The sequence below is a fragment of the Sceloporus occidentalis genome, unplaced genomic scaffold (genome assembly GCF_023333645.1).
Source record: "Sceloporus occidentalis isolate IW3139 unplaced genomic scaffold, rSceOcc1.0.p SCAF_171, whole genome shotgun sequence".
In the NCBI taxonomy this organism is placed as follows: Eukaryota; Metazoa; Chordata; class Lepidosauria; order Squamata; family Phrynosomatidae; genus Sceloporus; species Sceloporus occidentalis.
In genome coordinates, this window is record NW_028317151.1 from 145079 (window position 1) to 160760 (window position 15682).

The 15682-nt window shown below is 44.5% G+C and overlaps 1 protein-coding gene across 1 annotated transcript in view; it reads left to right on the forward strand.

The window, feature by feature from the left end:
• LOC149279316 (chitobiosyldiphosphodolichol beta-mannosyltransferase-like) overlaps positions 1 to 14397 on the forward strand; it is an 80299-nt gene extending 65902 nt beyond the window's left edge. The window contains exons 12-13 of the mRNA XM_089501317.1: positions 12412 to 12487; positions 14260 to 14397. Of these exons, the coding sequence (XP_089357443.1) occupies positions 12412 to 12487; positions 14260 to 14397 (214 nt within the window). The remainder of the gene's footprint in view (positions 1 to 12411; positions 12488 to 14259) is intronic.
• The last annotated feature ends 1285 nt before the right edge of the window (positions 14398 to 15682 follow it).

The following is a 15682-nucleotide window of genomic DNA, read 5'->3' on the forward strand; positions in this document are numbered from 1 at the left end:
TAAGGATGGATATAGTGAATTATGGACCTTAGGTGGTCCTGGGGTTACAGACACCTCCTGTGCTTTCTTAGAAGTCTCAACAGGTTGAGGTGTTTGAGCACCCTTTTGATTCTTAAAGTTACCTGCCGGACGGCAAGGATATTGGGAATTGGCAGAACAGGTGGGGTCTAGTAACTTCTGCTGTTTCTGTATTTTAACGTTGTCCCACCCTTCTTGATACCATTTCAAGAAAATCATTCTCTCATTCCTTTTCATATCACACATATTCAAACATTCTTTCAAATTATCTAGTATTTCTACATTCAAACTACCGCCAGCTGGCCAAACATAACGGCTTTCATTATCCTCTTCAGATATTTGCTTCCAATGAGACATATATTTTCCTGCCTCCTTTCCATGTTTTCTTATCATATATTCTAAGGGCGTCCCCTTAAGCACATTTTTTGACAACAAACTCCCCATCTCCTCCGCTACAATAATCCGTGACTATGTACTTCAAAATATTTACACTAGTTCTCACCACTAGGTACTTTACAATAGCCCGTGATTATGTACTCAAATAGCTACACTAGTCTCTCACAACTAGGTACTTTACAATGGTCCCTGACCATGTAGTAAACAATAGTTACACTAGTCTCTCACAACTAGGTACATTACAATGGTCCCTGACCATGTAGTAAACAATAGTTACACTAGTCTCTCACAACTAGGTACTTTACAATGGTCCCTGACCATGTAGTAAACAATAGTTACACTAGTCTCTCACAACTAGGTACTTTACAATGGTCCCTGACCATGTAGTAAACAATAGTTACAATTAAACAATTCAAGATCTTATAGGTCTTACTTACTCAACTCTGGATCCCGTCACCCGGATGGAATACCGAGGACGACCTTACCCTCATCCACCCAATAATTAAACTATAGGCATTTCAAAAGGTGCCTTACCTCTTTTTGATGGCCAAGAATAAGGTGGATCAAGGTTTAGTCCGCTCCTTCGGTTACCGCTTCCGAGACTGTTGGGATCCCGGACGAGCCCCCAAGTGTGAATGTCGGCAAGAAATCTGACGACACCAGTTCAATGAGTTGAGTAAGCAAGAGCTTCTTTATTCAAGTGCGCGCAGGGGAGAGTCCAGTTCGCAGACTTCTCTACCCCTCCTTAATTTTCTAACAATATATAGGCAAAGAAGCGCAAACAGTTATTAGCATATTGTCTAGCCATCTGTTGGTATATTTACTTTGATTTGCTGACACACATGGTTTAAAGAGGTCAAGAAAAATACCCCCCCACCCCAGACATGTGAAATCTTTACTTACAGAAGGTCAAGAAAGGGACAACTTGTCCTTTGTCGTGGCGGACTCTGTTTCTTTTGCAACAAGGCACTTAGAGCAAAGAAAACATACGAAAACATACCATATGTACACATTCTTCCGAGACACAAACAAGACATAAGTAAACTAAGAAATGAGGTAGACAGGTGATTGTAGTGTTATCTTATCTGCAGAATAAGCAATGAGGTAAAGATCATTGTACTGACATCCAGAATCCGCAAAATTCTTCAACTTCCACACATGGTAGGCTAATAACTGCAATAGTTGTCACAGATACTGATTATCCCCCCCCCAAAAAAAATTATATGTTTATGAACAGTAGATAAGTCAAGGTGTAAAACTAGGGTCATTTTGACACTTTTCAAACAGGGATTTTATCGCCAATTGCTACCAAATTGTGAGGTATTTTTATATATTTTTTTATGCATAGGTTGCAATGTTGCTTTAGATTTCATATTATATTTTGTATAGAATATGTGCAACTGCAGAAAACACCAAATTGTGTTCACCAACATCCCCTGATTCCAACAAGGTTTCACATGCATGGTTCATAAATTTTTTGAGGAAGCTATGAGGCCAAAACTGGAACATGCGCAATATTTTAGAAATTGGTTTGCTGGGCCCATATCCCACTTGGGACATTTTGGAAGCCCCCCAATTTAAATTACCCCTTAAAAGTATATGTTTATGAACAGTGGACAAGTCAAGGTGCTCAACTAGGGTAATTTTGACAGTTTTCAGGCTTGTTAGTGACAAGTTTAGGTCACTGACATTGACCAGGGAGACCGATGAATAACCAGTGACTTAAAATGTCATCGACAAGTGATCCGGTAATAATTAGGTATTTTTTTTATTATTTTTTTTCCACAATTACCCGAGATGACCCCTCTCTCTTTCTAAGGGTCATCCAGGGGCTGCCATAATGATCAGATCACTCCTATTGACTAGGAGTGATCTGATAATCATCAGGCGACTTACTAAACTCACAGCATTTGACCTGGAAGCGCCCTGGACTTTCAGGTCTGTGCTATTTTTTTTTATTATTATTATTTTTTAACTCTTTCAATGCTGATGCTCCATTGGAGCACAGCATTGACTGATATTTAGTCCCCACAAGCTTGTGGGGACAGATGTTAACCCCTGCAATGCCGCGATTGTGTCATATACATTGCGGCATTGAAGGAGTTAACGCTGCACTATCGCACATATGGAGCGATCAGGCAGCAGGGGAGGGTTGGGGCTGGTCTCCATACTCATGTGGAGACGAAAGAACCCCCTGTCCCTGAATCTGCCTCTGGCAGCTGGGAGGCATTTGCGGGTCTATAGACCAGCAATTGCATGGAGTCTCTTTAATCACTCCTGTAGGCTTCCATGCCTACAGGAGTGATCAAAGGGCTTGTGGGGGCTCGTTTTTGCTGTTGCTGGTCTGCCTGAAAGCAGACCATCAGCAACAGAGCCCTGTACAAAACGGGTAAAACCCCTGCTATCGCAGCATTGAAGGGGTTAACGGTGCACTGTTGCTCTTAGGGAGCAATCAGGCAGCATGTGGAGTGCGAAGAACCCTCCCCCCTGTCCCTGAAGCTGCTTCTGGCAGCTGGGATGCAATTGCTGGTCTATAGAGGAAGATCCAGGTCCCCTGCAGCGTTGCGGGGAATCTGGATCTTAGTCTTGTAGTCAGACCTCTATTTGAGGTCTGATTAGAAGACGATCTCGAATATAAGCTGATGGTTATAATCGAGCAAATACGGTATTTTATAAATGTAAGAGGTGCAACAAATAGTCCAAATAAAGGCAATCTGATAAGGCAAGATAGCAAAGGAAACTAGGATGACCAAGCAATGTTAAATCCAAGGTAAATAAGATACTGAAAAGGTAGGGGCCAACTGTTGGAGAAGATGGCTGCTTGAGACCTGAGCTCCGTCGGTCCCCCGGTATTATTAGCACTGAATCGCTATCATTTGCACTTATGGTGCGTAACAGGTGACAGTCCTCCACCCCTTCGGGGACTGGGGAGGGTGCCATGTCCTCGGCGGCATCCCTTCGGGAGTATTTTCGCACCCCAGCGGTGTTGGCCTCGCAGGCCCCTGACGACCACGAGGCGCCTTTGCCCGCGGGTTCCCGCGATTCCGAGGATAGGCAGGAGGATATAGCTACGGGAGTGCCTGATGTACCTACCTGTTCCGCGGATGTTCGCCAGCTTTTTTCATCGGCTCCATGGCGCGAGGACTTTAGCAAGTTGCTGTCGGAACTGAAACAGACCGTGACCGACGCCGTGGCGGGCATTAGGGCCGACCTGGATGGGCTGGACCGTCGCCTTGTGCTCCGGGAGGCTGATTCTGCTCACCAGGCTCAGAGAACATCTGCCCTGGAGTCCTCTTCTGCCCACCATGCCTTTTATCTGGCCGAATATCGGAGGAGGTTGGAGGACCTCGACAACAGGGGCCGACGCCACAATGTGCGCATTCGGGGTCTTCCGGAGGAGACTACCCATACACCTGAGGATGTTAGGGGTCTTGTGGCCCGCCTGTTTAACAGCCTCTTGGGGAGACCTCCCGAGGCTGTGGTCTCTTTGGATCGGGCTCACAGAGCTCTGAGACCTAGGGGTCCCCCGACAGCGCCACCGAGGGACATCATTTGTTGTGTTACCAACTTCCAGCTAAAAGAGCAGATTATGCGGCGTGCGCGGGAGGTGGGCTCCTGGACTTTCAATGGCTCTGCGGTCACCCTATTCCAGGATCTCTCCGATATCACACTCCAGAATCGGAGAGTGCTACGACCTCTTACGGCTGAGCTCCGGAGTCGTGGCATTCCGTACCATTGGGGTTACCCCTTCAGCCTTAATGTGCGCTCTGGAGGATCTACTTATTCGCTCCGCTTCCATCGCGAGTTGTCGGCGTTCCTCCGGGACCTCCACCTACCTGCACTTCGCATCCCGGATTGGAATATGCCTGCTGTCCCGGCGGAGCGTGGTTCTGGCAGCGGAGAAGCGGTTTCTTCACGTCGAGGGGTGAGGATGCTTGACCGTGCTCCCCGTACCGGGCGTCTGAGTACTAGGGCTCCAGAGGCGACGGATCCTGAGGAGTGAGCACCCTGTGATGTGTTCCTGCTGTTCTGTCAGGTGGCGGCCGTCTCCGCGGCTCTGTTGGCATACCTCCTGGTTGCCTACTCCTGGAACATTTCTCCCCTTACCATTGCCTTTGGACCTGGGCTCCTGCCTTGCCCCCCCCCACCCCCCCTTTTTTTTATTTTTATTTTTTTTTGGACCCTGCTTCGTGATTTTGTTCGGGGCGTCCTGCTCCCTCCTGCCTCCCTTGTGGACGCAATCCTGCGTGGAGATGTCTGCACCCCCGTTGGCCGGGTCGCCGTGCGGAACTGTTTATGTTTGTTTTGGGGGGGGGTTTGTTTGTTTTCTTTTTCTCTACGGCTCGGTGGGGGGGGGGTTGTTCAGGTTTACTTTGCCTACATTATATTTACTACTGTTGGGCTTTTCCACTTGTGGATACCCCGGGCCTTGTGAAGTTGTGTGGAGTGTCTATGGGCTGGTTATGGGCAATTATCGTTGGGGTGCGGGGGGGGGTTTCGGCACTTTGGCTTGGGTTTTCTGTTCTTGTTTATTTTCCTTTGCGCTAACTTCTTAGTATTGCCCTTTGCCCACTGATGTGCTGCCTTTATGGGAGTGTAGCGTTCTGCGATCGCTCACTTTTCGGTCATTACGGGTTATGCATATACTTGTGTACTGGGGGAAACATAAACAATATTTTCTTTTACATCGACCTTCTCCTATCGGCTGTTCTCCTTCGTTTGCGTCTATGTGGCGATTAAAGTTCCGCAACCATGCCGTGATTTCATCTCATTTCGTGCATTTGGGGACATGCCCCCTTGATCGCTGACTGTGCCTTCTTTTAGTTTTGGGGATGGGGGGTAGGACTGCTCTGGGGGGGGGGGATTTGCGTTGATACTGCGATGCGTTACCTTGTATACCGGGGACCGATGGTGGGTCTCGTGTTCTCTTTGGTTACTTTTGTAGTTTTTGTTTTGTTTTTTGCCGGATTCTTTTTTCGGTTGTCACTCTGCCTCTTACCGTAGGCGTTGTGTGGTGCTGGTGGAACGCTGTGGTCCTGCTGTTTCTGGGCCTTCCAGTGTACCCTCTTCCAGCTGACGCCCTAGGTATTCATTTGGAGTGTGGGGATTGTTTCTCCCCCCCCTGTATATTTGTTTGTTTGTTCAGTTGTACCTCCTACCTTTCATTGTCTTCGTCTTCCTCTCCTGGTGTTTGTCTCCCCCCCCTCCCCTCCCTGTTTGTTTATCTGTCTGTCTGTGTGGTTGTAGGTTGCTTTGTGCCTACCACTTTCTTTGTTTTTGTCTTCCTCTCCTGGTGTGTTTCCCCCTCCCCCCCCTTTTTTGTTGTTGCTGTGGTTCTCTCTCCTTTTCCTCTTCCTTTTCCCTTCTTCCTTTACCTGGGAGATCCTGACTCGCGCTTTGGGGGACGATTTACCTCCCATTGATTTCATCCTGCGCTATGACTTCTCGACCTGCCGATCTTGTTGTGCTCTCGATCAATGCCAAGGGGCTTAATGTCCCTGAGAAACGGTCAATTCTGCTTAGGGATTTAAAGCGTCAACGTGCTTCTATAGCGTTTCTTCAGGAGACTCATTTTCGAGAGGGGGCTCATCCTCACCTGAGGTCACGCGATTACCCTGTTGCCTATTTCAGTAACAATCCGCACTCTAAGTTGAAAGGGGTTGCTATTTTGTTTTCTAACCATGTCCCGCTTACTGATGTCACTCATTTAGCAGACCGGAGGGTAGATTCCTCTTTGTGAAGGGTAAGGTTGCCGATGCCTGGTACACGTTTGCAAATGTCTATGTCCCTAATACTGGGCAGCACCTGTGGCTTTCTAAAACATTTCGAGCCTTGCGCCGATTTCAGGAGGGGCTGTTAATTTTCGGTGGGGATCTCAATGTAGCTCTGTCTCCTCGTTTGGATACGTCCGCGGGGGTATCTCAGACCCCCTCTCATGTCTTAAAACGTATCCATTCTTTGCTCACGTCTGAGCAATTGGTGGATTGTTGGAGGGCCCTTCATCCTTCTGACAAAGATTTTAGTTTTTATTCTAATCCGCACAACAGGTACTCTCGCATTGACTGTCTGTTTATTACTCACTATAATCTCCCTCTCCTGCTTGCTGCTCGATATGGAGCCATTACGTGGTCTGACCATGCTCCCCTGTCCTTGACACTTAAATCCCCCCTGTCTCGACCAACCCAGAGCTCTTGGAGGTTGAACGAGTCTCTGCTTAACGATGCCCTTGCCTCGGAGGATACTGCCGAGACCTTACGCAACTATTTTTTGTCCAATGTGACTCCAGATCTGCCTCTTCCTACTATTTGGGAAGCACATAAATGTGTTGTCCGTGGTCAGCTTATTAGATTGGGGGCTGCTAAGAAGAGAGCCCATGCGCAAACGCTTAGCGCATTATATCTGCAGATAGAGAGGTTGGAGAGGATTCATAAGGACACGATGGTGGCTGCTGACTTTACGCGTTTACTTGCGCTTTGTACGGAACTCGCTGCTATCCTCAATGACCAGGCTCAGAGATCTTTCATTCGTTTTAAGGCCCTATTTTATGAACACGGGAACAAGCCGGGGAAATATTTAGCCCGCGCTTTACGCAAGAGGAGACAACTTTCCTATATACCTAGAATTCGTTCTGCTGGAGGTGTCTTGCGATGCCTTCCGTCGGAAATCGCGCACGAATTTGTGGCCTTCTATTCTAACCTCTACAATCGCTCCCCTACACACAACTCCTCTGGGGATACGGAGACTTGTAGATTGGCTATTGCTCAATATTTATCCCGATACTTACCCCGTCGTCTGCCCACTTCGGCGATTAAGCTTTCTAAATCTGGTAAGTGTCCGGGTCCAGACGGTCTCTCTCTGGCCTATTATAAAAAGTTTTTTGATATTTTGGGTCCCCAATTGGTCTCTGTGTTCAATTCTATTTTGAAGCTGTCATACCGAAGGAGGGGAGAGATGCTGATCTCTGCGGTAACTACAGGCCTATCTCCCTGTTGAACGTAGATATAAAGTTATTCTCCAAAATTTGGGCTTTGCGTTTGGGTCGATTTCTCCCGGCTCTGATTCATCCTGATCAGTCGGGCTTTGTGCCTGGTAGGGAATGCAGGGATGGGACTATCCGTGCATTGAATCTTATCCACTTAGCTGGGCGTTCAGGGGGCAGGTCCATATTGCTTTCTACAGATGCCGAGAAGGCTTTTGACCGGCTTGACTGGACGTTTATGCTCGCTGTGCTTCGGGAGGTGGGTCTTGGTCCTCATATGATGGGCTGGGTGTCGGCTTTATACTCTAGGCCCTCTGCCAGGGTTCGCATTAATGGTGTTCTCTCCCCCTCGTTCCCTATCTCCAACGGCACTAGGCAGGACTGTCCGCTCTCCCCGCTACTCTTTGTCCTTTCCCTTGAACCCTTTTTGGAGGCGGTGCGTACTAACCCGGATATTTCAGGGGTGATATGTGAAGGTTTACAGCACAAAACGGTGGCTTTTGCGGATGATATGCTGTTTGCACTTACGACTCCCCACGTTTCGCTACCCGTGCTCCTCGAGGAATTTCGGCTTTATGGTTGTCTCTCTAATTTAAAAATTAATTTCGCAAAATCTGAGATATTAAATATTTCCTTGCCTAGGGCGGAGGTGGCATCCTTGACCTCCTCCTTTCCCTTCCGTTGGTGCGCTCAAGCATTGCGTCATCTGGGGATCTGGTTGACTGCAGACTTATCTCTTTTGTATCGGTTTAATTTTCCCCCGTTGCTTGATGAGATTCGCAGGGACCTTCGCACATGGGGGTCCTTGGTTGTCTCTTGGGTTTCGTACGGTTAATGCCCTTAAAATGAACGTTCTTCCCCGCATATTGTTTCTTTTGCAGGCCTTACCTATAGTTCTGCCGAGGGCCTTTTTCTCGATGGTGCGTTCGATGTTCCTCTCCTTTATCTGGGCCAAGAAATCCCCTAGATTGGCCATGGCGTTATTGCAGAGACCTAAGGTGGTCTGGGGTTGCCTTGTCTCCGTACTTATTATTTTGCTTGTCATCTCTTGCGGTCTTTGGAGTGGACATATCGCCCTTCTCATAAGTTGTGGGTTCATTTGGAGGCGTTTGCTTATTTGGTACCGATTCAGGTACTTACCTGGTTGGCTCCGTCGGTGGCCCGGAGGCAGGTGGAGGGTAATCCTTTTGTACTAGCCACCTTGCGGGTGCTACACTCTGTCTCTCGCAAGTGCCGGCTGCTGACTTACCCTTCCCCCAAGACTCCACTTCGTGATAATCCGGACTTTCCCCCGGGTGTGTCTGGGGGTGCCTTCTTTGGGTCGCCATCGCATGATTCTCCTACGCTGAGTTCCTTTATGCAGGGTCATACACTCCAGCCCATTTCTAGCCTTTTCCCTGAGGTTGCCCCTACCGCTCTTCAGGTTCTCCAGTACCTGCAGTTGCGAGATTATGTTGCTTCCATTCCACAGAAACATCATCTTATTAGAGACCTTACCCCCTTTGAGGCTTTGCACTTTAGGGATGCCTTGCCTCCCCATGGCGTTTCTTTGTTGTATCAGCTACTATTGTGCGTCGATGATGTTCCTCTACCAGCGTATGTGGGTAAATGGGAAACAGAGCTTGCTGTTTCGCTGACTGCGGCGCAGTGGGGTAAGATTTTTACTTTGACTCATGGCTGTTCCCTAAACTCTAGGTCGCAGGAGATGTTCAAATTTTTGTCGCGTTGGTACCGCACGCCGGTCATATTGCATGCTATGTTCCCAGAGAGCTTGAATATGTGTTGGCGGTGTGTACAGTCGGTGGGAACAGTGCTTCACATCTGGTGGGATTGTCCTCTGATTGTCCCTTTTTGGAAAACTATCCATGGTATCCTTCCTCGTTTCACCGATTCCCCACCTCATTTCGCCCCTGTTAACTATTTGCTAAATCTTACCTCCCGACCCGTCTCTGTGTATCGGCGCTCGGTGGTTCGGCACCTGCTGAATGAAGCTAAAGCTCTGATTCCCCTTCATTGGGGTGCGTCGTCTCCGCCCTCTATACGGGAATGGGTGTTGCGGGTTGAACATGTTCGGGAAATGGAGGAGCTGGTGGCCAGGTCTGATAGTCTTAGCGAGCGGCATTGTCGTACCTGGTTCTACTGGTCCCAGTTCCTGGCGGATCCCTCTTCTCAACTTCTATTTGTCCTGTTCTCTTTATTATTTGTTTTTTGTTCTCCCCTACACGCTGCAGGTGCTGAGTCGTCTATGCACCTTATTAGAGATACCCGGTACCTTCTCCCCGTGTTCAGCATTTTACGGTGCAAACCGTTTTAGTTCCGGCGCTCTGACGCTATGGCCGGAATAGGCTGAGGGGTGCGGGTATTACTTATTGTTTCTGTCTATCAGGGGTGTTGTCTATTTTGTCATCCTTGTGTGCAGCGCTGTCATAATTACTGTCATTGTTATATGCACATTCCTGCTGTGTCAGGATTTTGAGATTTCTTGCTAGTATCCCCCCCCCTCCTGTTCACTCCTATTCCCCTCCTGTCTTGTATACCTTGTTGTAAAATAATAAACTTTGATTTATAAAAAAAAAAAAAAAAAAAGTAGATGCTGCAAATATTAACCCCTTGACGACAATTGGCGGTCTGGGCACATCACGCAAAAACATTCACTTAGCGACGTGCCAGGAAACCCATGGGTTGAAACGGTTGTAGATCTACGTTCGCTTTCTTTACCCAAATGGTGTTGCTGTAATGCCTAGATGTGGAGGCATTCAGCAATGCCGAGATCGGCATCAACGATCGCCTCCTAAACTTCAATGGCGTAGCTGAAATTCAGCAACACCGAACACCCACCCCAGGACGTGCTGTGACCGACCCCTTTTGAATGCATCTAATGTATTGGATAACACCACCTCACTTGGCAGTGAATTCCATACCTTTATTGTCCTCACTGTAAAGAATCTTTTCCTTTGTCGTCTATGAAATCTCTGCTCTTCCAGTCTCAGAGGGTGACCTCTTGTTCTTTGTACATTTCTGTTAATGAACAGGTCACTGAAGAGCTCGTTATATTGGCCCTGCATATATGTATATAATGTCATCAAATCCCCTGAGATGCCGTTTTTCTAGTCTCTCTTCATAACTAGTATCTCCCAATCCACTTATTAATTTTGTAGCCATATTGGCTACAAAATACAGTGACATATACCAGGGGCTGTAAATTCATACCTAAAGTACAACTTGTGTGGGGAAAAACACACACAACAAAATACTTCTGCAAGCTTTAACAAAGGCTGGTGGTAAAATGTGTGCATTGAAAGAGTTAAAATATCAGTGTTTTAAATACCCTGGGGTGTCTAGTTTTCAAAAATATATGGTTTTATAGAGCACATTAAATTGGCCAGGCTCAAAGATGTACCAAATAGGGCATGGACAGTGGATCACCAAATGTCAAAGTCCTTCATGAGACAGCCTGATCTCCCCCTGCCCATGCAAAAACCTCAGGACTTACTTGTATGTCCCATGGTAGTGAGTTTAAGACCAAATGTAGCTGTCTCTGGGATAAGACTAAATGTATCTGAGTTTATCTCAGGAAACTTTTCTAAGCAACTTAACAGAGAAGAGGTAACCTCACGGGAAGAATAATCTAATTGCTCAGATCGTATAGCTGTCCCCACAGTTTACATACAAAGTAGGTTTCTATTACATCATTTTATAGTCTGTTAACACACTGACATTGAGCAAACCAGTAATATTCACCATACCCGGGAGACAAAAAAACACGTTTTGATTTTTCTTTACATTATGTGCAACTGCTTTATTTTGTTTTTCCATAAGAAATAATTCCTTTCCATCTACTCTATATACTATAGTTTCTATGATACCACAAAGTTTAACGAAGACTGGTGGTAGAATTAGTGCATGGAAAGAGTTAAAATATAAATATATTAATATACCCCAGGGTATTTAAAATACCCTGGGGTGTCTAGTCTTCAAAAATATATGGTTTGATGGGGTAAATTGAACTGTAGAAAAAAGCAAAAAAACAAACATTGGGTGTTTCTAAACTCAGGACAAATAGAATCTATTTAGCAGGTTTTTTCATTAGCTTTTCACCATATTTTATACTTTTAATATTAAATGATATGATACAATGACATCTAAAGAAATATGATAAATATAATGATGATATGACATCTAAAGAAAGCCCTTCTTGTCCTGAAAAAAACAATATATAACTTGCGTGGGTTCAGTAAACTTGAAAGAAGAAAATTACAGCTATACATGAGCACCACAGAAATGTTAAAACAGCCAAAAAATAAAATTAGCCATTGTCAAGAAGCTAACATACTGAATCTTTCATTTTCATCTGTTTACACAAATGAAGTGCTCTTAGTGGACCCTTCTCATAAAAACCTACTTGTACTCATTCTCACTAAATAAGTGTCTACCTGCAGAAGTGTACAGGGGCAACTGAAAAGAAATCAGATTCATAATTTACTAAGTCTTGACGAGATTGCAGTAAATGAAGCTTGCCAATGGAAAATTTTATACCTTGGATTTGACATCAGTAGTGGGTAAATTGCTTGAAGGAAATATTTTGGATACAATCTTATACTGTCTCATTTTATTGAGAATTGCTTTCAAATTATGTAGCTCAGTGTTGGATGCATTGGTAAGAAGTGTATGATTGAATCTGAAAGAATAGAAAACATTAATGTGGTAACCTAAGTTGAGTTTACCTAAACTCTCCTATGGATATACTATTATGTTCACAAATAAGGGTCATGTATAAGACACTGATGGGTTAATTGTTGAAGCCATCCACAAGTTTGAAACTGGTATCACCAGTGGTGAGTACCAGAGGACCAAAAGTTTGCTTCACTGATTCTTTTATGGAGATATGGTATTATTTGTCTGTATTTTTAGAGAATTTGCAGATTAGATATGTGTATTTCCTCAAGCTAAAAACCGTGCTGTTCTGAAATTGAAACAGACCTTGTTTGTAAGTATTTTGTAACTAATTTGACACGCAGTTTGCATGAACTTGTAAAACACGAAGAAAATGGATTCATATTTGAAAATTCCCAAGAACTTGCTGAGCAGCTGAAGGTATTTGTTTTCTTTTATGATGTTTTCTAATTTTTTAAATAATGTCTCTTTTTTTAATATAACAAAAATTAACGTTGCTATATTGGCTCAAGGGAAAATGCAATCTTTAGTTGAGTTGATACCTTGTCTCAAAAAATACCAAAGTGTAAAAAAAAACAAAACATATCTCTGAAGTTATATAAGGAAATCATATTTCTGTTTTATATACATATGTGTGTGCGCTGTCACCTTTTTGTACTATGCTAAACTTGCACATGTTCACACACATAAACTAACACTTTACACATACATGCACACGCACACTCTTACAACATACGCTTCTAATATATTTGTACATATAGTGCATGTGTGACACCTGACCATTACACTAACATTGCATTCTAAATACATAGATATTAATTTGTAATTGGTCCTCCCTTTTGCAGCTATAACAGCTTGCATTCTTCCGGGGAGGCTATCAACTAGGTTTTTGAGTGTTTCTGTAAGAATTTCTGCCCATTCATCCAGTAGACCATCTGTGAGATCAGGCACTGTTGGATGAGAATACCTGACTCGCAATTTCTGTTCCAGCACCCAAAGGTGTCCGGTGGGGGTTGAGAGCCAGTCAATTTCTTCCAACCATGTCTTTATTGACCTTGTTTTGTGCATTGGGGCACAGTCATGCTGGAATAGAAAAGGACCTTCCCCAAACTGTTCCCACAAAGTTGGAAGCATAGCATTGTCCAACATGTCTTGGAATGCTGTAGCATTAGGATCTTCTTTCACTGGAAGTATGGGGCTTAGCCCAACCCCTGAAAAACAGCCCATGTCATTATCCTTCCCATCCAAACTTTGAAGTTGGTACAATGCAGCCAGGCAGGTAACGTTCCCCTGGCATCTGCCAAACCCAGACCCCTCTATCAAAATGCCAGAGAAATGTCATTTGTCGCTCCACAGAACACGTTTTTCACTGGTCCAGTGTTCAGCAACGGCGTGCTTTACACCACTTTATCTAACGCTTGGCATTGTATTTGGTGATATGAGGCATGCATGCAGCTGCTCATCCCTGGAACCCCCGCTCCCGCTGCACAGTTTCTGTGCTGATATTAATGCCAGTGGAAGTTTGGAACTCTTCAGCTATGGAATCAGCAGAGTGTTGGCGACTTTTACATACCATACGCCTCAGCACTCTATGACCCCCCTCTGTGACCTTACGTGGTCTTTTACTGCGTTGCTGAGTTGCAGCTGTTCGTAAACACTACCGCTTTCCAATAATAACACAGTTGTCCTAGCTATCACAGTATCGTGCTTGAATTTACTGGGCTCTTCAGAATGTTTGTTAATGCTTGTAAATGTTTGTAAATGCAGACTGCATGGCTAGGTGCTTCATTTTATACTTCTGTGGGAATGGGTCTGATTGAAACACCCAAATGCAATCATTTTCAGGTGTGTCACGATACTTTTTTCTATATATTGTATATGCTTACATACACACACAGCCACTCACTTACTTTGACATACACAGACCACTCAACACTTACACATACGGGTGATGTGAGGTGCTGGTCAGACAGAGAGGAAAAAGGGATACAAATTATTCAAAAAGACAGCAGTACCTAGTTAAGATCAAGTCACGAAAGTGGCCAACTGCCACTGACATAGCCACTGACGAAGGCTGAGTAAATAGGATTGCGGAATAATAAATTGCTAATTAGTTTTGCTGTGTCTTTGCCTGACCTTTTTAAAATGTACTACATTTAATGTTTTTTGGATGTCTAATTTTTCTTTTACAGATATTATTTTCAGATTTTGAGAGTAATTCAAGCAAACTAAATCGATTACGTCACAATCTACGTGAATCTAAACAGATTCGTTGGGATGAGAGCTGGGATCAGACAGTTTTGCCGCTTTTTGAAAGTTGTAAACCATGATTACATTACAGTGGACTCATTTTACTTTTCAAAATGGGCACAATTATTATCATAACACTCAAACTCATGCATGGCAATTTCTTTTTCAAATATGTTTTGAGTGTTCAGCTGAACTAGATGACAAATGTTTCCATATTCTGTGAATACAAAAATTGTAAAATTAAACTTGCTTTTGGAAACTGAATAGAAAGGCTGATGTTTCTTCTATGAACAAGTCCAGGTTTAAATGTAGTCCACATTAATTAAGTTTTTTATTTGTAATAATTTCTCTGTGATCTCACGTGTTGGAGTCTCTCGTTAACTCGTTAAACTCTTTTTGTCTTTTTTTCTTTTTTTTGAACTTAAAATTTTTATTGTTTTATAGTTTGCATGGAAAGCGAAGTGGTTACAACATAACACTTGCGACACAAGGCCGATGGTACAGATCGATTAAATCAAGCAGTTAGTGCGAGTACAGAAAAGTAAACGGTACATTGTAATGAGCGAGGAGACGGCGCTATTCCACACATGCGAAGGAAATAGAACCATGTTGAAAACATAGGACAATAATCAAAAACAGAAATAGAAGATGTCCCAATGGCAGGGTGTTGTGGTCGAGTGATACGCGAATAGGCGCTCACAATAAATGAGCGCGACTGACTCTGATCGCGAGGGCACAAGCGGTAAGCATATGTTGGTCACTAAATCATAACACAGTTCCGGCAATACACACAATAAAGAAATTATACAAAGTGTTGCGGACTGGACGCGACTCTCCACATCAAACCCCGACACAGCACACGTTAAGAGCGCCAGCAAGGCTCCGACTTGTGTTGGAGCCACGGGGACCATATTTTATCATAAAAGGAAGCTGTAGATCATTAATAAAAGAATTTTTTTCCAGAACATGGACCCTCTCCAGTATTGCATGAATGTCTGACATGTGAGGTGTAGTAGGAGATTTCCAGTTACGAGCTATGAGGGATTTTATGGCCAAAAAAATATGAATAATAAGTTTACGGGTGGGAGAGTCCACATAGTCTGGGAACATATGTAAAATAGCTATCTCAGGTTCGAGGGGAAGGTACACGCCCAAAGTGGAGGAGATGAACGTAAATATTTTTTGCCAGGTGGACAAAATAGAAGGGCACGACCACCAGACATGTAACATAGAGCCAACATCCTGGCATCCCTTCCAACATGAAGGTGAACTGGAAGGAAATAAATGGGAAAGGCGAAGCGGCGTGAGATACCATCTGCAAACAATTTTTTTCTGCAATTCAAGATGGTTAGTGCAGTGTGTGAC